The sequence below is a fragment of the Harmonia axyridis genome, chromosome 4 (genome assembly GCF_914767665.1).
Source record: "Harmonia axyridis chromosome 4, icHarAxyr1.1, whole genome shotgun sequence".
Taxonomy (NCBI): domain Eukaryota; kingdom Metazoa; phylum Arthropoda; class Insecta; order Coleoptera; family Coccinellidae; genus Harmonia; species Harmonia axyridis.
This window is the reverse complement of record NC_059504.1, coordinates 12,940,368-12,965,775: the sequence shown is the minus strand read 5'-3', so window position 1 is coordinate 12,965,775 and position 25,408 is coordinate 12,940,368. Positions and strand designations below refer to the sequence as shown.

Genomic DNA, 25,408 nt, shown 5'->3' with positions numbered 1-25,408 from the left:
AAGTGAGATAGAAGTTTAGTGTCGCTAATCACAATCGAGCTATCTTCAGCTAGCTCCAATTCATATGCGTGTAGAATTCTGATTTTATTGTTGAACCTTTTTGATGCACGAAGAATTTTTATGAATGAATCACATAGTTATTTATTTTTGAGCATAAATTGATAGTTTCGAAATAAATCAAATTATGTGACGCTACTGCTATAGTGTCTTGTCATACAAGGAGTGACGAATGTTGGAATCAAAACAAATGCATCAGTTACAAGGAGATTTCCGTTCTTCTTATTTATGTTCTAAGACTTAACCTTTCTCTTATTAACTCGCTGGACAGTTTATCTCTCAATGTTACCCACGAAATTCTCCTCAAGATCTTAATTTCTAACGTTCTGAGCTTTTGATTGGTTCTCTCTGTTCCTGTGGCGTAGGTCATAATTGGGCATACCTCTGCTTTATAAAGTCTCACCTTACTTTCTTTGAGGGTGTATTTGTTTTGGCAAACCATTGTGTTCAGATATCCAGTTATTTGCACTGGCTTAATAGTTTGTTGTTGGACTTCTGCATAGAGATCTCTTTAGCTGGTGATTTCCACTCCGAGATATTTCAAGCTCATTGTCTGTTGAATGACAGTTCCTTCCAGTTCTAGTTTGCATCGAACCGGTTCTTTGCTTATACTATATATTTATACTAGCATATTCTCAGTTGTTCTTCAGCAGCGCACACGGTTTCGATTCTTTATATCACTTACTTGTCCCAACAGCTCATATTTTTCCACCAGTTTTTTTTGCCGACCGAGAAGAAAGAAGGTGCTTCACGAAGACCCAAAAGTGCTTTAATTTTGTGAACTGTTACGGTGAAGTTTTCTTTATAGGCAATTTTAACAATATCATCGCCTTTTTGGGACGTTTATCGTTAGATATTCAGTATAGACGTAGTTTTAACTTGTCAAATGTCGGAATATGACAGTTTCAAAAGTGATAGCATCTCTGATAGCGGGCTATTCGAAATGGAACCTCTTTTTGGAAAACTGTTTTTAATAAAAATTCTTGTCATGTGTCAAGTGTATTATTTCTGAAGAAACAACTTGGATGGTGTCACCTTGAATAGAATAGAATAATATATATTTGGTGTTTTATCAGCTAATATATCATATTTTCTTGAAAAAGTGATATGCCAATCCATTCAAAATATCCAAAAATTTCTGATAAGACTGAATCACTGGTGAACATAACATTAAGGGGTGAATTTTGTGAAGAAAAGCCACACTAACCAAGATGAATCAGAACATAATAATGGCTGTACACCCACATCTTGCCAAGCTTCCATAATTCACAAACAATAACACATACAACGCATATTATCTCCCTTCCAGGGTTAGAACCTCTGTTTGCCGGTTTCCATTATCTTTCCAGTAATACACCTTATTCCTCTTCTTCTCCATAAATATCCCACGATCCTCCATCCCGGAAACATATTCGCCCTCCTCAAATCATCCAATATAATTTTCAGAGGACGCAGGATCACTCTCCTATCCCTTTTTCATGCCTCAAAAAACTCCATACTGACCTGGGTCGTCTAGGCAACGTTGGAAGTTAAACTATTAGAGTTCTGTTGACTCAAAAGTTGTAATAGACCTGTCCTCTGATAAAATTCTACCACTCTGGTTCATATTTCACCCTGAGAGGACACTGCACGTTCGAAAAGTTTCTGTTTCTGTTGGTTGTAAGTATAGAAAGTTTTGCAATTACACCGACCCTTTTTTTTGCAATTAATTTGTTTGGTGGCTGCTGTTGGTGATTAGTTCTCTAATTATGAGAAATAGGACTCAAATACCTCCTCAATGAAGAAATATTTGGGGGGAATAAAAATAAATTACTCTATGTTATTCACTCTTTATATTTGGTTGGGACTGTACAGGTTGTCCGAATAATAATAATTCGGAATGGCTGTACCTCTTCCACTCATCCAAAAGCTTAGAGGAATCATGCAATCTATTTGCTTCAAGATCTACATCAATCACTTCCAGTGTAGTTGCGTATAAAAGTTTCACAACTATGATTACGTATATTCATCTATATCACAGAATATGCAAATCATTGAAAAAAAAGCTTTCTAAAATGACCAAACTTATTTCTCATCTATGTTATACCAATCAGCAATGTCAAAAATTTGGTATATATTGGTGTACAAATTTGCTTCCGCCGTTTTGTAATAGATGGCTGAAGCGGTAAGGGGCAGTCGAAATAAATAGATCGTATATGTCATACAATAAGCTTAGATATTTCTGAACATAACGCCATCGAAATATTGGTCGATTTGTGTCTGCATCATGAAGTCATTCTCGATTGAACATCTCAGCTCACGAGCCAAATTCTCATCATTTGAGTTAGATTTTGATTTTCTGCTTTAATATGAAGAAATCTGCGGCTTAGGCTCATCGAATGCTCTCAAATACCTATGGTGTGGCCGTTGTTATTGAAAGAACGTGCCAAGAGTGGTGATTTTGACGTCTAAAACCAGCATGGCGGTGGAAGAGAGAAGGTTTTCGAAGATGCAGAATTTGAGGTATTTCTTGATCAAGACTCGTGCAAACGCAACAAGAATTGGTATCAAGATCATTGAGAGTGACGCATTAAACCATTTCAAAACCCCTGAAAGTCATGGGAATGTTTCAGAATCAAGAAATTGGCTGCCGTACGAGTTGAAGCCTAGAGATGTTGAACGGCGTTTGTTTGCTTGTGAACAGCTGCTTGCAAGGCAGAGACGGACGGGATTTCTGCATTGCATTGTGACTAGGTTCATTACAATGAACACAAGCGCAGCAAATCATAGGGATATCCCGGCCATTTGGCCAAATCGAATATTTACGATTCCAAGATCGTGTTCGACGTAGTGTATTCTGAGTTTATAAACCGATTGAAACAATCACCTGCGCTCGAACACAATTAATGCGTTTGAGCCGAGCATTGAGAGACAATTCAACGAGAGATATGATAAAGTGATTTTACAGCATGACAATGTTGCGAAAGTGGTCAAGACATACTTGGAAACGTTGAAATGGGAAGTCATTCCTCACCCGCCGTATTCTCCAGACGTTGCTACCTCGGACTATGACTTGTTTCGATCGATGGCACACGGTCTGGCTGACCAGCACTTCCTGTCTTTTGAAAAAGTGAAAAATTGGATTAATTCGTGGATCGCTGCAAAAGATGACCAATTTTTTCAACGCGGGATTTGTACGCTGCCCGAAAGATGAGAGAAAGTAGTGGCTTTTGAAACATAAATGTTTATCCAGTTTTTTCAATAAAGCCTCGAATCTCGGAAAAAAAGACGGAAGCTCATGTTGTACACATATATTTTCCTCTATTTTTCAAAACTAAAATTCATGGATTTTTCTCTCGAGCACGGAGAATTAATATCAACCGATATTTGTACAAAATTTCGAACGAAAAGATAATTTGGTTCCAGGAAAAGTCTTTGGACTGAGAACGGACAAATTAATTTTTCTTTCACTCATTCCAGGATGTGAAATTAATAATTTCAAAAGGGTTGAATTGATTTTCCTTAATTGTTTCCACGATTCATTATTGGACAGAATTGAATTGGATACTTTCAGAATAATCGAATTGGCTCCAATTTGGAAAACCAATCAAAAATTGAAATTAAAAGAATAAAATTTGTAATTGATACCCTTTGATACAGTATGCAACTGTAAATTAGAAATTTAAATCGGGTGATGTATAGTATTTCTCAGTGTTAAGTGGAATTCCTCACGGTTTCGAAACAAATCATAATTTATGTGTAAGTGACGTATCACGTAGGAATTAAGTCTTGTTGTCAGCTATAAGAATAAAATTCCATTCGGATTCTGAACACGTTGCATCCTTCGACTCACCATGACGTTCAAAGTAAGTTAAGTATGAGAGCACTCATTTTGAAATTATAATTCAGGAATTTGCATACAAATCGAATTTTATTATGTTATATTGAATGAACTACATAAAAATAAAAAAAATAAATAAATAACGTCTCCAAGGGTGATTTATTCAGTTGAATTACATTAATCAAACAGAAGTACCCTTTTTTTATTTGATGGTTTTCAATATCGTTTTATTATTTTATTCATAGTTCAGACGAAAAAATAATTGCTTTGATTTACTGAACACAACAACGTGTGACTATTGCCCTCTATTAGCATTGCAAAATTAGTCCAAATTGGAAATCCTTGAGCCAAACAGGTAGAATTGACTATTTTCAAATAGAAAATGTAACAACAATAAAAAGATTCAGAGAATTAAAACCCATATTTGAACGTTAAACGTTCGGTCATATCACGAGATTTAGAATCCACAATTTAGAGATTGGGCAGTCTTAAGAAGTAGGACATAATGTTTGGTAGATATTATGGCTGTGTACTTGATTATGTAATAATAATGAGAAACGGTTTGTACTGAAAGTACGCTTTAGGCGAAACAGCCATCTTCAGTAGGCACCACTAAAAGAGAAAACAAAGAGTTCAGCAACAACTCGAGATCTTAGGATGCCAGCAACTAACTTATTAAAAATACGTTGTTTCCATCATCGAAGCGAAGCGACATAGCATAATATGAGTTCTCGAATTGTTGATAGCGAAAAATGGAAAAACAATGACAACCAACCAAGCTGAAAGCGATAACATGAAAGAAACAAGAATGCGAGAAACTAGAAGAATGTCCTCATTCTTCTTGTGACACCGGGTATATATACTGATGAAAATAATGATTTCCTTCCGCAAACCAGGTTTTTTTTACGAATTTTTATCTTCAGCAGCATTCACAAACTAAATCCCTCCCCTTCCCAAAAAACCAATGCTAACACCTTCTTGGCCGATTTCTGGACACGAACTCGTTTCGGAGTCGAAAAACCAGACCTCTCTTTATCCTCTTGATTTGATTTAGGATCATGATGATAGACGCAAGTCTCATCCATAGTGATGAATAGGCGCACAAAATCCTTTTTATCCTTTCGAAAACGCTCTACATGTTGATGAGAAACTCGCATTCGAATGTGTTTTTGTTCCATTGTAGCGATGCGTCACCCATTTCACACATAGCTCTCTGAAACCTAATATTTCAGTTGAAATATTGCTTACAAAAACCAAAGAGATGTCTAGGGCTTCTACTGAATTTCTTTCATCCACTCGACGATTTTCCAATAAGATATCCTGTATTTTTTCTACGATTTTTGGTGCTGGCTTGTACGATCACGTTTGAATTCAACAACCTATTTTCCTACTGTACTTGTTGAAGGATCAGAGTCCCTATACACTTTCAACATTCGTTCATATATATCCTTTGAAAACATGGACGTCACCAATAATCAATGCTTGATTTTTCAATTGTAAAAAATTAGTGATACGTCGATACTGAATGGCTTGTAAACAAAGAATGAATTGTCAGATCGAAATGAAACTTCACACATGTTTATATAAAGAGTTTACCAACATAACTCACCAGCACTTGAGACCAGACGACTACACGTCATAGTGAAGATGTGTTATAAGATTTTTTACCAGCACTACAATACTCCACACCTGAGAAATCTAAGGCAACTAAGAATTCCTTCTTCAAACCATTATACAGAATACTCTCTCCGATATGCCCTCGACAGTAACTTTCAATTACTACTCACCAGTTGTGAAAATGTTAAAGATAACAAACCGAGTCCTCTGTAATGTGTGATCTCAGCTTTGACCAACCTCCTGAGGTATTTTACAATGATGTGCATTTGTATTTCAAACACGAGTATTTTGATTGATTTAAGTTTGTAATCTGGCTGTTTTCGTACTTAATTTGATTAAGACTAATTCAAGATTTATTTCTTCAATAATTCAACTCCGATATAGATTGAGAAAGTTGATTCGTTTCTCATTTAAAAAGATCTTGTAATCTGTTTGAGAAATAAATAAATGAATTTAAAAAAATGTAGGTAGTAGCAGTAGGCCCTCTCTTATCGAATCGCAAAACTCAATGAACAGCCCTTATATATTCTCCAAGTCTCACGTTATGTAATATTTTCCAAAGTTAACCATAATCTCTAACAGCGTTGTATAAAACACGTGTAATCCTCCACACTGACAGAAAAACACAAAATCAATAACAGACTCATAATTCTCAATTATGATTTTTCGGCCGATTCTACCAGCTTGCGAAAAAATATCCGTAACCGTTCTCATAAATTTGAGAGCTTAATTGCAACGTCGAAATCCTACAAATTAACGAATGTTCCGAAGAATGCATGCTGAAACAGTAAACTGCCAGCTAAATTACCTGTAGGAGCGGAAGCGAACAGTTGGGGGCGACCTTCGCACCCTCCAAAGGAGTTTCGTTGGCGTCATGATCGCAGGTTGAACTGGAACTGCTATTGGAGGATCGCACTGCTGACCAGATGCGTTTCAAGCCCAGTTCCCTCAATGATTTCTGAAAAAAAAAACATGATATAAGTCAATTAATTCATTTTGATAACGAGATGTAATTTCAATTGAATTTTGCAATTATTTTGAAAAGTTCTATGATACTATGTCCAGGGATTCACGGGATTTCAAGACAAGCAGTATTCTTCAATCTCAAGTCAAGTCTGCTTGAAGCAATCTTTTATCTGTCTCTTGTTTGAATTAATTCATGACTAATTGATCTGATTTGTTTTCCTCTCCGATTTCGTGCCAACCAAGTCAAGTCAAGTATTCATTAGTCAAGTAAATATCAAGCTACTTCAATAAAAAAATTATGGAATGATAAGAAACCTTGCAAAAAACACTTTCATTTATTAAATGTATTGTATAAAAGAATCGAAAATATCAACTTTTTTGAAATAGAAACATAAATTAAATCACTGTAAATCATAACAAAATGAAAAAATTAAGTTTCTCAATATTGAGAAACCTCCAGGCTTCGTTTGATTTCATTACTTTCCATCCAGGATCTAAGACACATGAGGTATCTTATAGATTTGTCGCCTAACCTATTGCGGGTTTTTATAACTGTTAGAGCAGCTCTGGAAAATTGTTCTTCAACAGGAGCTGAAGATGCTGGCGTTGATGAAAAATCCTTGGCCATTTTGGAGAAGTTTGGAAATATATTTCTGAAACTACCAAAATCTACTAATAGATTCCATAAAAATGTGAGGAAACTACTAATAAAGACAAACTGACGAATGCTTCAGTCTCGCGGCGCTCGAGGAATCCCTTCATTTCATTTAGTCTAATACTCCCACGAGATTGCAGAAATATATGCCGTGCGATGCGTGCATATCAAGCTCAAGTAATATCAAGTAGCTTGATATCAAGTCAAGCTCAAATATGTAATTTTTCACGATCTTTACCGAATTTTTGGTTTATCCTATTACCTTGTTGTACCTGAGTTCATAGGAATTTTTCTGTAGGTGCCATTTGTAGAATATTCAGTCCTTGAAATAAGTTAGAAACTGCGCGATCACACAATGTAATCCTCATATTGGTAATATTCAATATTATTAGTACTGAAAAGATAGAAAGTATTAAACTTGTTCTAATCATTCATTATTTAATCCCGAGATCCTCAAATCAAATGAATGGAAATGAAAATTATGCAAATATATAAGGGTCGAACCAAATTCAACGATAATAAAATAAACAATCCCGCAACTCTAGTCAAATTTACAAACACTAAATGGATTCAGACCTTCTAGCTAACCGAAGCACTGATAATTTCATTCTTGGTTAGTTCTGAAGTTTTAAAATCTTTCGAATCCATTGATCATTCAGAACCTCGAAAATGAACTAGAACCAACTATCTCATCAATTAGTGTTTCAGAAAGAAATATTACTAACTTCCTTCCCACATACCAACACAATAAATTATTAATAACTGGTTCACAATAAGGAAGAACTGGAGAAGACAGAAGAAGAATTGAATAAAGGAATATGAACAGTGATAGTTGCTTGTTTTTTGCAATAAAGAAGAAAGAAAAGCCTCATAACGAAGAGTTTATCACTGAATCGAGATAACTTGTATGGGGGAAGCAGATCTGTTATACGACTGATTAGATTCTCTTGTCTGAATTCTACCCTGCCGTCTGGTTTCTATAGAAATATCGTTCTAGACGAATCAATGCCTTGAATATTAATGACGTAATTCCAATTACAAACGGATTGGAACGTAATATTCAATTATTATTCTATTCCCAATAATAATAGCCTTCAGTTATCGAATAGTATTCATTATATACTTTAGAATGAGATCAGGTAGACACGTGGAAGTTAACTATTAACCAAACATCGATACTGCTTTATACCTATATATTCTTTTGAGATAGAGAAATATCATACCAAAAATTATCAACTTATCAAACAACAAAGCATGTGAAGATGTAATCTCAGTATTAGCAGAGAAAATTTAAACGGGGCATCATACATTTCACAGATTAAATCCTCTGCAAAAACTCTGTCTCCACATATAGGTTCAGTGACTGGTTTCTGTATTTGTTTACAGAATGAGCTGGCAATTTATATTGAAGGACTTCCTCTTCATCAAAACAAAATCTTCTCCATCCTTCCTCTTCGCCAAAGGTTGGTGACTTTATAATTGAATATAAAAACAAAGAAGAAAAGGACCAGAAAGGAGTTATAAATGGTAGTTTCCATTATATTGTTTTGACTCATTCTAAAAGAGAATCTGAAACTGAATGGATAGCTTGGAAACCATCATAAAATTTATAAATTGGACAAGTATTCACCAAGTGTTCAATGACTTTCTTCTACACCACATTGACATAGTGGGCTTTCAATAGAATGTCATTCGAAGAGAATACTATTGCAACGACCAGTCCTGAATCAATTTAAAATAAACCAAATTTTCCTAGGAAGTTTGAAACATATCACCTCTTATGAAGAATCAACGATTAGACTTTTGTTCAAGACTTTATAAGAACTCCATTCCGAACGCCAAATTTCCTTGTCACTTTCATTAGATTGAAGGAAGGTTTTAATCCATAAAGGTTTGCGTGACTTTAATCTGGCATATACAATTGCTTTGAGGCACAGAATGAAAGACGGAGCTGTGTTATTCTCATATACGTTGGAAATAGCAACTTCATATCAAACTATGTCCTAAAATGTACCTCTGGCAAGTTTGAAACGTAAGCCAATGTGGCGGGTTTCATGTAACCGCCAGCTCATTGTTTCAGCATTTCACGTTGCATGCTGATAACTAGCCTAAGGATGATTTTCTCTGTTATAAATCATATTAGCCTCTGGCTTCGAATGCGAAGCAGACTGAACAATGTTTTTCAGCGTCTGTGTTGGTAAAAAGAATAAAACCGAGTTTGTCCCTATATATCATCCTATTTTCTCGACACTGCATTAGATTCCATTTCCCTATGGCCATTTTTCATAACGAAAGGCTGAGAGTTCCGCACAGGGTGTTCTATGGTTCCGACAATGAAGCTGTGGAAATATCGATCCATTAAAGCTTTGGATATTCTTTGCATGGCAATGACATTTTCTTCAAAGGCGCGCGTCTAAATAAAAATATGAAGATCTGGTATGAATATTTCAGTGCCTTCACGATATGATATGAGAAAATCTAAAGAAAATACTGACTAGACGGTAGGAGCTTCTGAGTGCTCGTTAATACATGCTCTCATTGCAATCTTGAAGCCTCACATCTATGATTTTTTGTTTATAGAAATTGCTCCACAAAATTCAAGGAAGTTCAAAAATGTTATGATCGTTTCAAAGGTTGCCTATTCTTGTCCATCAAATATTCATTCATGAAAAATAAAATGTTCATTTCTTATATCCGAATCCGCATTTTGCTCCTGGTTTGATATTTGATATTGAGTCAAGCAAGTTCTTGTCCTTTGCTCCATTTTCAATCTCAACTTGAATGGATTATGAGGTTCACAGAAGTATTGATCTTTTTTTGCTAATACTCTCAAAATTTCTTTGATTATAAGCAATCGACTTAATCAGAATCAAGCTCAATCCGAATTCAATATTGATTGAATTTGCATGAAGCTCATAGTGATAATTTCACATCTAAATGCTACTTAACCCAATTCGTGCTTGTAGTAGCAGGTTCGAACCCTGCCACTACTGGGTTGAGGAATCATTAAATCTTTGTGATAACAAAAACTTATAATATGGTGGTGTGAGAACGCATTTCTCTAGGACAAAACTCTTTCTGTATGCATCACCCAATTTACGTCAATCTAAATTGACCTCAAAAAATACAAAATTTAATCTCGATCAATTTCCTAGTTTCACTTCAAAAACATCTCTACCTCCTATGACAACTCTTGAAGAATTAAATTGAACTGGCAATGCTATAAACTCTGCTAATTCAATTTCAATTGAACTAGATAAATCGAGCTTTTGCACTGGACAGTTCAAAGATAGTGTTCTAATTCGAAATACTGATCGTATCGCTTTGGTTCTATTTATAGAGAAATTTGCAATGTCTGGTTCTGATTCCACATACACGGATTAATTTCTAGCTTTCAAGTGGAAATCCTGTAGCTACAGGTAATAGGAAAACAAGAATATAATGATATTATCTACCTTAGATGAGAGAGATTGGAAAGATATCTTCGTAACAGTTTGAATTAGTTTTACCTGAGGAAAATTGAAGAGAATTTATTCACCTTATACTTAGTTAGTACATTGCATTTTTGGATGTTTTGTTTCAGATCCAAAACTTCGAATTCATTTGGAGTATGGTAAAATAGAAAATAAGCTTTCAGGACTGAAACAGAGAAAGGTCAAGGTCAATGTAGTCACCCCAATAGCTAGATTCGCTCCACTTCAGGCACATCATTGTTAGTTGTTGCTAAATTGTTGTAGCCAATTTTTTTCTGATCTTCCTGTTGAAGATTAGAGGCTAATAACCTTTGAGTCAAATGTCCAGTAGGATATAAAATGAGGATAACTCAATTGTAGAAATAGAAACTGAGGGTAAACAGTCCATTCAACTAACACTGTCACATTGACATAATCACTCCTGTTGAAGGGTGATCTTTGTCTAGGGATTTAACTTTTACTATCAGCTTAGTATGGTCAAGACTAAGATCAGATGGTACAGAAATATATCCATCCATACTAGAAAAGTCTTAACTTGTTCAATTATATTAGTGGCTATATTTCAACGTGAATCTTATCTTGGTCTTATAAGCGAATATTTCCCTCCTGTCCAAAATTCTATGTATATGGAGAACAATTATCGAAAATTACAGCGATAATTGCATTGTAGGAAGCGAAACATCACTGCGATAATTGTTCTGTTCATAGATGCATAGTTTCTATGCATCTTACACAGTTCGAATCTATGGCAATTCCATTCTACATCAGTTTGACAAGTGATGTAACAATTTATTCGGGAAATATTCCCCCGAATTACACTCGTGCATCAAAATGACCGGATAATTTCGCATTCCAGCGTGTTTTCTTGGAAAAACTGCATTCGGTCATTTTCATTTTTGGAGAAAATTCTCCAAAAATGAAAATGAACTCATGCAGTTTTTATGACAACACGCTGTCATGCAAAATTATCGGTAATTTTGATGCACTTGTGCAATTACTTACGATAATAAGGTGATTTCCTACTGAATTATCAATTACATCTTGACAATTCTAATTGATACTTGGATTACTCTTTTGTTTAAGGAATTCTAATCTTTTGTAGATCAAATTTTCTGTTTCAGTTACTAATTTGTTTCTTTTTTCGTATTATTATTGTTATTATTGTATGCATATTCATTTTGACGTTTTCTATACAGTGTACTCTGTCTTAAGGAAATAAAGAAATATTATTATTATTATTATTAATTCCATTTCAGCTCCTTCATTGTAGACTCTGTACTACATTTCGTTTCGGATATTTTAGTAGCCAACTTTATATCTACGTAAAAAACTCAACCCTTAGAATGAAAAATTCACGTTGATAGTCTTTAAATATCTCGTCACGTGAAATAAATTTACTCAACCTGTTATGACATTCAGTCGGAGCAACTTCCTCAATAAAGGTCTACAACAATAAGAATTTCTACGGAATCACAGCTACTACTTCAGAAATTTCTGCTTGGCAGAGTGGAAGAATAGAAATGTTTTTATCTGATTGAAAAGTCACGTGAAAATAACTGAATAGGAGAGATTGCTCCAGAACCTTCGCTCCTATGATTAATCTTTGAAACTTCCTCATGTTGTATCGGGTGTTTTTTTGCGAGGTATGTATATAACTTTAAGTTGGCATTACTGTTCGAAATGGCGACCGATTTAACAGCTGTCAATTGATTTTTTCTCAGTTTGGTTTGGCAATTCATCATGAATAGACACACGCCTGAACAACGCTTGCAAATGGTGCAATTTTATTTCGAAAATAATGGTTCTCTGCAGAATACGTATCGCGCACTACGTTCATTTTATTTTGTTTAGCGATGAAGCGCACGGTTGAATGGCTACGTCAACAAACAAAACGCATTTGGAGTGAAGCTAATCCTCAAGTGTATGTCGAAACACCGTTACATTCAGAAAAACTGACTGTTTGGTGCGCTTTATGGGCTGGTGGAATCATTGGTCCGTACTTCTTCAAAAACGATGATGGCCAGAACGTTACAGTCAATGGTGATCCGTATAGAGCCATGAGGAACTTTTACATTCCTGAATTGAACAAACATGATGTCCAGGAGCTGTGGTTCCAACAAGACGGCGCAACATGTCACACAGCTCGTGCCACAATCGATTTATTGAAAGACACGTTTGGTGGTAATTTCACGTTTTCGACCTGTGAATTGGCCTCCAAGATCTTGTGATTCAACACCGCTAGACTACTTTCTGTGGGGCTATGTAAAGTCATTGGTCTATGCGGATAAGTCACAAACCCTTGAACATTTGTAAGACAACATTCGCCGTGTTATTGCCGATATACGGCCACAAATGTTGGAAAAAGTCATCGAAAATTGGACGTCCAGATTGGACTACATCCGAGCCAGCCGTGGCGGTCATATGCCTGAAATCATATTTAAAATTTAATGCCACAAGATTATCTTGCGGATAAATAAAATTCATATCAATCAAATAATCCATCATTGTTTTATTGCAATTTAGTTCGATAGCTCTAAAAAAAAACACCCTTTATAACAAGTGCACTCTACTAATCGAAAAGTACGAAGACAGGAATTTATTGTATTCGTCTGCGATAGAGAAATCTCGAAACGAGTGAAATCACCCCTACCATCCTCCCTTCCACCGTTCCCAACACTTAACTCCCAACTGAATCCTCATTAGTGAGTACTTCCCAACACTTCCTTCCAGATGGTCCCAGCATAATTGATCAACGCTTTCAGGCTCCAAGCTTCGCTAGAAATTAAGAGTTTCAAGTTATCCATTATCGCCACAATGGCCGGTTTCAACTGAAACATCCGTCCCACGCTACCTATCGTTCTTATACCCTTATCAATTTCTTAGGTAGGGCATTTCTTGACATGCCCGTGACACTCGCGTTTCCTTGTCTTACACCGACACTGACACGAAATGGGGGTATAATAAACAAAAGACTTTTACTGGGTGAAGGCCGCGGCAGAGGTAATGCCAGGGTTGGGATTCAAGACTGGTAATCGATACGAAGATAACGTACGCTGAAAAAATTCAGAACATCATCGATCTTATGTCGGTCAAATCGATGAGTGATCGCTTAGTTCTTGCCAGTCAATTTGGTAATGTTCCATCGGATATTGGATGCACTTTAGGAAAGATAGCGTATTGTATCTTGCTTGAAATTGGGGTTTAGGCTTTGTTACTTCAGAAAAATCGACCTGTTATTGTATCACATCGAGTTATGTGAATAAGATACCAGAAAACAGACTTGGAATTCTCTGAAGTAAGGGGTTGTCCATTAATCACGTGATCTTTTTTTAGCATTTTTGAACCCCCCCTCCCCCATTAGTGATACGTAGTGAGGTTTAAGACCACCCCTCCTCCCCCTTCTCAACATCACGTGTATTTTTAGTACCTACAACGAATCTTAAAATTTTCGGAATATTATCTTAATTTAAATACAGGAATAAACTATAATCTTTCTTCTGAAATTAAGGACCATAATAAAAATGTCTACACCAGGTTGCTAGTTTTTTTTGATTGCCATAACAATAATAATAAACGAAGAGTGTAATCATAGGAAAAACATGTATTGTACTAGTACATGAATATATTTAATGTAGTCAAGGTCACTACACGCCGCGCCGTGCCGCTTAATATTTGTTTAAAAATAGCGCGTTTGACGAAAAAATAAATACACGTGATATCTTACTACACCTCCCCTCCCCCTTGTGATATTTTCGTGATTTTTATCAAACCCCTCCCCCCCCCTTTCAAGCCTCACGTGATTAATGGACAACCCCTAAGACGAACTGAAACACTCAACCATTAGGGGCTTCATGTCCACTATAATCATGCAAAAATCATATAGAAAACATAAGGTCACTGATGTCAGGAGATTTCAAGCGCTCAATCTCTCATATTATGTCTGGAGCTACAACACCAAATTTTGGACGAAGCTCAATATCTATGATTATTCTACTGCATTTAGCGTTTCGCCTTGAAGTATGTGTCCTTATCATTTTTCTTTGTTGTTTGAACAATTTCCCTCATCATTCCTTCTATCTGATTATTCTATGCATCTACAATCTCAACTCAATCGGATCTGTAACAACAGAAATATTGGATATTTTTATCTTCAACAACTGCTTAAGAAAGTAGCGTATTTTTCATAGCTTACTCAATTTCGAAACTATTCATTGCTCATACAAGGCACTTTGCACAAACCTCGCTTTGTAGACCAATTAAATTGGGCTTTTGAGAATTATTTTCTATGGAAAAAGTATAGTGTGCAACATGTGGACAAAGTCTTTTTTCCTACAACTGCTATGAAAAGTAGCTTATTCTTCATAGCATACTCAAAGCTATGTATTGCTCACACTGTGAGAAATATTATTTCACGCTGCACTTTGCCCACACCTCGCATGGTTAACCAATAAAATTGGGCTTTTGAATAGTTTTTCAATCATTCAAGTAATGGACTTGATTCAAATCAAAATGACCATCGTTGACAGTATGTGCTAATTTATTGCGTTTCCATAGAAACGACTCAAAAGCCCAATTTCATTGGTCTACCAAGCGTGCCGTGGGGAATAATATTTCCCACAGTATGAGCAATACATAGTTTTGAAATTGAGTAAGCTGTGAAGATTACGCTACTTTCCATAGCAGTTGTAGGAAAAGTCTTTTTCCCGCTCGTGTGTAAGCGGCACCCGCCTTTCAGGCTTGTGCCGCAAACTTCCACACTCGCGAGAAAAGTTGGACTTTCACCATATGTTGCACAATATACTATTCTCACTCGTGTGTTTGCGAAACTTCCATACTCGTGAGAAAAGTTGAACTTTCCCCCTTATTGCACAATAAACCTACTATTCCCATATTCTCCTTGAAATTCTATGATACTGATGATTTGAACAGCTTAAAATTTTTACTCCACAAAAACAGACATTTTGATGAAATGATGGAGCAATATCTTCGGTGAAGGAGTGCTCAAAACCAGTACCTAAAAAATCATGACACTAATAGCGAAAATACAGAATTTTCAGCAACCACCACTACTGAGTGAAACATATTCAGAAAATACAGTATTTCCAGCTACCACCACTACTGACACATCCATTTCTGATGAGAGTTCTATGTACGATCAAATTTGAAAACCAGTTCTCTCAATTCTTACAAAGCTCTAAGCTTCTGAAAGATCTCATAGAGATTCAGTATAGAAAACATTGAACATGGAGAACATTGAAATCAATCTCTATGACGTTGAATATTACTGAGAAATATCGGGACTTGATCACGTACACATTCATGTAGAGGGAATAATGATGGAAATCGTGAATCAAAGAAAAACTTTAAGTACACACTCCTCAAGAAAAATTTCTAACCGTAGGCAGGTGTAACGGGCTTTTGGCCCTCATCAGTACGGTAATGTAAGGATGAGCAACACTGAACACTTGGTGGAATTAATTACAAATTAACACATTTATGTACGTTACAGTTGCTGACATCAAGTCAGCAATAGTGTTTCAGAACTTACAAATTATATTACTTTCAGTTATTAACATTACGAATTGATCGAGGTAGGTTACAATTATGAAACCTTGTATAGTCGCCATAGTATTGTCAAGAATACTCAATCTTACCATCCTACAGATACAGATTAGGTACCCAAGGTTTACTCTTGTTCCGAGCTCTACACTATTATTTCACAAGAATACATCGATAAAAATCGATGCGATAATACAATCAGAGTAGACATACGGTTGAATAGGTTCCCAATCACTAACTCGTCCTAACAGGTATTCAATCATTAATGTGACATTGTAATGAGCCTAATTTAAATAGATCGAAATCAAATTAGGCCATGAAATCGAATCAAACACATTAATTGTCATTTTGAATTATGGTTTGCGTCATGTTCCTGGAGGGCCGATATATTTATATATAAATTCGATAGAACCAAATAAATAATAGTGTGATATGAAAAACACTGACATGAAGTCAGGCACTTTTGAGCTCAAATTCTCTTTCAAGTAAATTTTTCTTCAAAGGATACTGCACACTTCATTAGGAATATTTCCCTCCTGTCAAAAATTCTATGTGAATGGAATGCAATTATCGGAAATTACAGCGAATATTTCCTTCCTGTCAAATATTCTATGTATATGGAGAACAATTATCGAAAATTACAGCGATAATTGCATTGCATTGTAGGAAGCGAAATAGCACTGCGATAATTGTTCTGTTCATAGATGCATAGTTTCTATGCATCGTACATAGTTCAAATCGATGACAATTCTATTCTAAATTAGTTTGACAAGTGATATAACAGTTTATTCGGGAAATATTCCCCCGAATTACACTCGTGCATCAAAACGACCGGATAATTTCGCAAACCAGAGTGTTTTCTTTGAAAAACTGCATTCGGTCATTTCCATTTTTAGAGAAAGCCCTCCACCTTCGGTATCAGGCTCTTTCTCCAAAAATGAAAATGAACTCATGCAGTTTTTATGACAACACGCTGTCATACAAAATTATCGGTAATTTTGATGCACTTGCGCAATTACTTATGATAATTGCATTGCATTGTAGGAAGCGAAATAGCACTGCGATAATTGTTCTGTTCATAGATGCATAGTTTCTATGAATCTTACACAGTTCGAATCTATGGAATCTATGTCACTTTGACAAGTTAACAGTTTATTCGGGAAATATTCCCTCGAATTACACTCGTGCACCAAAATGACCGTATAATTTCGCATTCCAGCGTGTTTTCTTTGAAAAACTGCATTCGGTCATTTTCATTTTTGGGGAAAGAGCCCTCCACCTTCGGTGTCGGCCTCTGCAGTCTTCATGACAACACGCTGTCATGCAAAATTATCGGTAATTTTGATGCACTTGTGCAATTACTTACGAAAAGTGGCCTCCTGTCAAATTGGGTGAATTTTTGATAGGAAATTTTTTTTTTCAATAGGCATGAGTTTTTCTAAAGGCTAGTTTTGACACTAGAGGCACCTGAAAACTCACATTTGTTCTTCATTGTTGAACAATACAAAACGTTATCGCGGATAGTTTTCACTGTTCTGAGTAATCAAGATGTGAGCATTAATCAATATGAGATACTCTAATTTTGTAAAAAAATAATCGACCATCATACAGTGGTGATCTCTACTTATATGCTTCGTAAAGGGAATTAAGATAAGTGAATGTACAACTTCGTACACCGTACAAAGTTTGAACATCGAACCACGTTGTGGTAATCCCTCTTGAATGATGCTCTAACCACGCGCTCTCCGCCTTCTATCTCAAAAAATTCAACGTGAAGAAGAACTTTTGAGCTGAAATTGTACGGAATTATATCTTCTACAATATTGATAATGACAACAAATAGCAAACAAGCTATAGGATACGAGATATTCGCAAAAAAATGTCCAAAGAAACTATTTTTGCTACCTTTGACTATTTCGATAGACACGAACACCGTATGTAGGATCTGAGACAACTTTTAGGATGACCAAATACAAAAGTTTATATGAGGATCTCAAATTCTGAGATTAGTAACTGCTTTTTACTAATTTGACTTGACAATTATAAATTTCTAATTGAATTTCAGTAAAAGCTCTTCTACAACAACATTAGAACGGCCTATCTTGTTGATTATTCACGTTGATCATGAAAACACAGCTATTCATATTCTGACAGATGAAAAATTAGCATCCATAGCAGGCGCGAAATCAACGAAAACGAAGGAAATTGCCTCTGAAGAATATTCAAATACGACTCCATTATTAACTCTGCGTATACTCCAGATGAATATCTTCCGAACGTGATAAAATATTCCCCTGATATCACTTCACACTTCATAACGAAGCGAGGCATAAAGTATTCACATTTCTCCTAACTCAAGGTCTCTGCCTGTGTCAATTTAGACCAGGCTCTGTCAGATAACATGCCTGATGTGTAGTTGGTGCCTTCTCTGTCTGCATTCAAACTAACACACCGACCTCTACATTGCTGTGTCAGCAAATTCTGCCGCTCTATCTTTGCATTCGTTCTACGCTACGAGTCTTGTACGTGCAAAGTTGAGTGTTGCACTTGTTTCGCCATTTTGAACTCGAGTTCGATGAACGGAGATGTGAGTTTTTCCTTGTCCAATTTCATTTCGGCATATAATAAGAGATTATAAGCATCTGCGCGAGCGAACTTCAACCCGTTGAAGCCAGAGAAGAAGTTTTATTGAACGAGACAAATTTTACATTTATGGGTCAAATGGTCTCGTAGATAGAATTGCCTTATAATACTTCACGTTGAAGCTAATTTAAGCCGAAATATACAGGGTGTTTTACTAGCTCTATGATGAAAATCTTCTTTGCCGTTTAGAAGTTCAAAAATTTGAAAAAAAGAAATATCCTGTTAGTGTCAGAAATGTTTGAATTAAAAACATTGTATTTATTTTCGTCAACAATAAAACAGATTTTTCTCGAAATGTCCACCTAACATAAACGTATTGAACATTCCGTAGTAACGTAGTAACTGCTGAATACATTACATCAGATTAGGGTCGTTTTTATTTGGTTTGCTGCATCTTGAATTCTACCAAATAATTATTGACAAGATGTGATTTGAACATAATAGACAAGCTGCTTCATATATCCTCATAATTGAAAAATCTAATGGGTTGAGATCCGATGAACGAGATGGCCATTAATCTCCCTTGACTTACGCATTTATTCGGAAAATTTTCATCATCCTAGCAGGTACTGGTAACCCTCTGTGTGCTGTTACCACATATTTACAACAACGGTGAGCTTTTTTAAACAAATATGTTTTCAAACGATCATTAACATCTTTTGGCATCAAATAATTGTTGAAAATCCTCAAACGTTAACATTAAAACTCAAAACTGCTGAACTCGCCTCGGTCCATGAATTTTGCAGTGTTCATTATAATTGTTGTTGATATCGTCCTGAGTGAAACAAGCCAAATCTATTATTATGTGCATGTTGTTGAAGTAACCATAGCCAAAATTCTTTTAGTCATTTCAACAGGTGTTTTCGTTAGTTGTCTCCCATTCAAATCAAATATAAGAATGAATTATTAATTATCTCAAATTCTTGCTACTTCTGAACGAAAACGAATCGAACCTCTGTTCATAGGAAGAAAATGTTCAGAATTAGCATCACTATAAAGAAATTCGTCTATCCCAATTGCCAAATGATCTTGGTAAAACTTTGTTAACTTCTAGGGTTTGACCAAATGTTCTCCTCTACATGCTACCCACATACCTTCTATACACAATACACATATATATTCTCATCAAATTGGTCGATTAGGTGATACCTTAATAATTTTTTTTCAATTATCATTTATTATGTAAGAGTTCCAGGAATATTTGTCGTTGCATCAACTTATATGTACTCATCAAGTCATATATTCAACATTTAGAATTCCAAGAATTTCAAAACCAGCCAACTATGCACCTATTTATACATCCAAGGACAGATTCTATCGATAGAAGAACTAGCTAGTTCTATCATCAACACGCAATATTAACTGTATTTCTACGATAATGAATGTCGACTATTTAAAAATTCTGATCAATAATTTGCTCACCTTCATATAGGCGATGCACATGAATGAAACATGAGTTCTTCATCATACTTCTGAGTCAAAAATGAACTCAGCTGAGTGAAAATTGGGCGGTGAAAGCCGTCCAAAGCAACCAACATCTCAAACATCAGCTGGCAAGGGTATGGCATACAAATTTTGAGACATACATACATTAACTATGTTGATGTAAGTGTTAATGGAGTGTAGAAATTTAAATAAAACTCCCTCAAATGCAAAAGAAAACATTTCTTGAGCCGATGAACTAACGAAAAAAGCATCAAGGATTACACCTGCTGGATCTGAGCCTTTCTGTGGGCTAGAAAAAGACCAAAATAAGGCAGGGGTCCAGCAATGGGACTTAAATAACAGGATAACCCACTGGACAAACACTCCTGGACTTACTCAGGTCAAGAAATTTGTGATGACTTCACCTACCTATGTCAAAAAGCTCTTGAAGCTGAGCTTCACTGTCGGTACAAACATCATTTGTACCGTACGGGAAAGTCAGCAGATGAGATTTGCAGGCCCTGTGGATCAGAAGCAGAAACAGTTGAACACGTGGTATGCAAGTGTCCAGAGCTGGCTGGCCTGAGAACCATACATATGAAGAAGCTGGATACCAGTGAGGTAAAGGCCAAGGCCACTAAGGAGGTTGTCAGTTTTATCGCCATTGACGACCTCCTTTGGTTTCCATGAATAATTAGGGTAGAGAACAAAAGATCTACATGGTCGCAGTTCCCGGAAGGCTTACAAAGCCACAACGACCCCAGTTCAAATAAAAAAAAAATGTTAATGGAGGGTAGAAATTCAAATAAATAAAATAATAAAATAAAACTCCCTTAAATGAAGAAATTTCTCTTTCACCGAGACAATCCTCCTTATCACAATCCTATGAGACCCATGGTGCTCTTCCAACTGCTTTAGAAACCAGCTCATTCTCCAGATCTAGCCTCCAGTGGTTACTGCCATATTGCAAACCAAAAAAAAATGCTCTAGAAGAAAAAATTTGGCTTTAATAAAGAACTGATTGCAGAGGTTGAAGCCTATTTTGGAAGCAAAAACAAATTTTTCTCCTAACACGTATAGAAAAATGCGAGGATATTTAGTTATGAGGACAACAGTCAAAATGAAGATAGTTCATTAGAATATATGCAGTTTTGCTCGAGTAAGCCGTGAATAATGATGAGAATATATAGATAAGTAACGAGTTCTAATTCATCAGGATCTATAAGATTAATTCGAATGTCCTGATTCGAGCTTTAATCAAAAAACTTCCATTCAAACATACCATAGACTTTCAAGTTTCATTCAATATAGATTTTCATTCAAGAAATCCAGTTTCACCGAAAGGAATTCACGTATTACGTTGCCGTGAAGTTTCAAAGTTCTTTCGATCGATTCTACCTAATTCCATGATGAATATATAATATTGTTCCAGCACGAAATAGCATTACTCACATTGTTATAGTTGAATCATAGGGAAAAGCCGTTTTCAGGGTTGCTACTTCAGAAAATAATTTCCATAAATTTTTCATTCTAATAAGAGGCTTAGCTGCAGCAATAATGTTTTTACGTACAATAAAACTTTTTAGTATTCAGTCGTAATAGGTGTTTTTTTTTTAAACTGAGAACTTTAAATAATAATGAATGAATTTCAAACTACATTAATCCTTCATGTTATTAGTTATTCATAATATTGTGTTGCATAATTTCATGTCATTTATTTTTTGAATATGAATCCAGCATATGTCCGTTGCGGCTACGAGTTACGTAGTCTATTCGATAAGTCCAATTTTTCACCACTTTTTTCAATAAATCTAGCTGTATGTAGTCAATGAATACTTGAATATTGGCTTTCAATGAATCAATAGATGCAATGACTTGAAATATGCCGCCAACCTGTAAACCAGTTAATTTTAATGCATGTAATGGTGGCTTGAGGATTGTCTTTACTCCATATTTTCACTTTTGCTTATTGACGAAACCATTCAAACAGAAATGGTATTCATCACTAAACACATTTCTTCGGAAAAATATTCATCTTTGGCAAGTTTCAAATTAGTCCAATCAGCAAAAACGCGACATAAGCGATTGTCATTTGTTTCCAATTATTGCACGAGCTCTAAGTCGCAGGATGAAGTCCAACAAGTAGAGAACAGCGACGGATCAACATTTCGGCGACTTCTTCAACACTTCCCGCTACAACAGCAATATTCTTATCGGTCCGCTCATTTCTTGTTAGAATTGCACAAGTTTGACTTGAATGTTTGAGATTGACTTGAGTTTGACTTGAAATTAGGTCAAACTCAAGTCAATCTTTTTGAAAAATAATTCAAGTCAAATTAAACTAGGAAATGGTTACAGGTTTGAAAATTCAAATTGTTTGTAAAACTAGTTTGAAAGAGTTTAAAAAATAATTTATTTAATAGATATGCTTTGAATGGGTAAAATATTTATGTAGAATATAGTGAGCTGGTAAAAAAATACTCAAATTAATTCAAAACAAAAAGAAAATACATTCATTAGAACTTTTATTCAATCAACGCCAACTTGTCACCTCGAAATTCTTTGTGAAAAGAAAAATTTTCACTTCAGAATTTCTTACAAACCAAGTGAGTGCACAAAAAATCTGGCACTAGAACCTTTTGCTGATAAAAATTACAATTAGGTACAATAAGAAAAACCACCTATTTTCAACTGCAAGAATGAAGGAGCTGCCGTCCAAAAACTATTTTGACAATTTTGGATCCAACGTTTCATGTTGTAACTACAACAAATACAAATACTACTTCTTATTCATGCAATTTTTTGTGGCTCTTCATCAAATGTCGTTTAATAACTAGTTTCACTTTTGGCATTTTATACCATTGTTCTTTATTTTTACATACTTTGCAAATTTCATTCATTGTTTTGGAATCAAATCCAATCAAAAATCAACATCAAAAAAATTTGTATTTTTTTTTCTTGTTGATACATTCTGCATCGTATACAGATTTTTCTCATAGTTTTTGAAGAGAGGGGTATCTTCGAAATCAGACTCATTTTGTTGTGGTTTGTATTACGAGCTGCATGAACTACATGAAAAGAGTTCAGGGTTTAGACATTTCAAGTTCAGATACACCGCACAACACTTGAAATATGAACTATAACTAATTTGCGGAATGGCAGAGTACAGATTCAGACACGTCAAACTTCAAACTGTTTAAAGAAGTTTGATTTCAAGCCAAACCTGAAGGTACAGAAATCAAGTCAAGTCAAACTTTTCTTACATAAAAAGTTTGATTTTCAAGTCGAGTCATGTTTGTGAGTAAAATCAACTAGTTTGACTTGAATGCATCTCTATTTCTTGTTGATGGTTTTGAATTGAGAAAAGTTAAATTACATAGTGTCATTCCGTCTTTCTGAACTGTCAAACCATAGTCAATACTGCTTTATGTTAGATGGAATAATCAAATAACTGTAGCAAAAAGATTTCCAGAGCCTAAAAGTTTTTTTTTAATTCTTCATGAATATCTCAATCACCAATGAGATTACGCGGACAAGGTGGTTCGGAAAAACCCAATTTCTGCCCTTATTCAAGTTCGAATTACCTGTAAGTCAAACAAAAGCCGACGCTGTAAATCGATTAGTGTATTTGATTCACTTCGGTTAATCTATTAGCTTTTAAACTGTCGAAAACTGTAATTAATTCTCAGACTTGAAGCTCATACGAATACCAGTTTTTTTCTGAATAATGTCGAGTACACTTTTCAGAAAATCCTGTAATATCCCTATTCTTTTATCCCGAAGGAAACTCAGATTGATTGGATCCATTCACCTGTTAATTCCTCTAGAGCCCAAGAAAGGACTCAGACAGATTAAATTTAACTAATCTCCCAAGGCTGGTTTTTTCCTCCTTTCTCTGGAATTCATTATTCGAAAAGGGTGCGTCTTATTCCGTATTATTCTCGATTCTATGGTTACGACAATTATTAGAGCTGATGATTCCCAATGAATTCAATCCATATGACTTTAGGTCAGTTTTTCGTTAACGTTGAAAAATATCGTCCTTATTGATGTCAGTTAATTGCATAGAATGATAAACATAAATAGAGGGAGTATACATAATTTTTACATGTCCCCAATATGGTTAGATTACGTTGTCGGATTGTGATATATTTCCATATCCACAGTTTTACTATATCGTTATGAATGTATATTATATTGAATGAAATATTTATTTGAGTAGTTGCCGATTAAATATGCAAATTTGAATATTTGGAATCCGATATTTTTCCTAATTGTCGAATTCATAATAAGAAGAATATTTATTATTTTCTTTATCTACCTGCTGAAATCCAAGGTTTGGCAACTTTCGCTCTCCTAGTGTCATCGGTTGTTTCACGTCGTTTGGCGTGCTTAAAGGTTGTTTTTTGAATTTCTGATATATTTAGGTATTCATTTCAATATATTTTGAGTAAAGATAAAACGTTGATTCACAATGGGACATAAGGAGTGCGTGCTTTGTGGAGAAACTTGCGAGTTGAGTGATATATCGTATCAGAGATATATTTCATTTCCGCGCGCTTCATGTCAATTTTGATAGCTCATGTTGGGGACAAAATTTGATGATTGAAAATGACATATGCTCTTCTATCTATGTTTATTACTCTGAGGTTAATTGTGATTAAAATTCAATTCCTATGAATTACATTTACATCTGCCTCTTTTACCTTCGGTTACGGGGAATTCATAGTACAATAAATGAGTTACCGCACACTTTCATGGTGATGAATATCCATTTAACTCCTCATTTCCATATACTTAAATGAAATAAATGATATTTATCTTGAACTTTCAAACTTCCAACGTTGGCAAGTTGACAAACACAGAATACCACAGCGGAACATTATAATGAAAACAATTCCCTCCAGAATAACAGGCTAAATCTAAATGTAACGCGCCTAAAGCAATACATCGAAAGTGGTGTGGAAATTTGCTCGAACAGATGAGGAGTATTCAAATTGTAGAAGTTGAGGTGAGCTTATTCAAATAACACCATTTTCAAAATAAGTCAGGATTTCCCTCAACTATCATTCCAAATAAAAGATCATGCGCTTTAATTTTTATTTTTTAGAAGATACAATGCATCAGATATTTATTACTGCGGGTCTTCTTAATAGAGTTGCTTTCAGCCAAAGTAATAGCCAATTTTGAATT

General features: G+C 35.3%; 1 protein-coding gene across 1 annotated transcript in view; it reads right to left on the bottom strand.

The window, feature by feature from the left end:
• The window catches only part of LOC123677599, a 103,787-nt gene that overhangs the window by 14,855 nt on the left and 63,524 nt on the right, over window positions 1-25,408 (bottom strand). Inside the window, exon 4 of the mRNA XM_045614221.1 lies at window positions 6,303-6,452. Within this exon, the coding sequence (XP_045470177.1) occupies window positions 6,303-6,452 (150 nt within the window). The remainder of the gene's footprint in view (window positions 1-6,302; window positions 6,453-25,408) is intronic.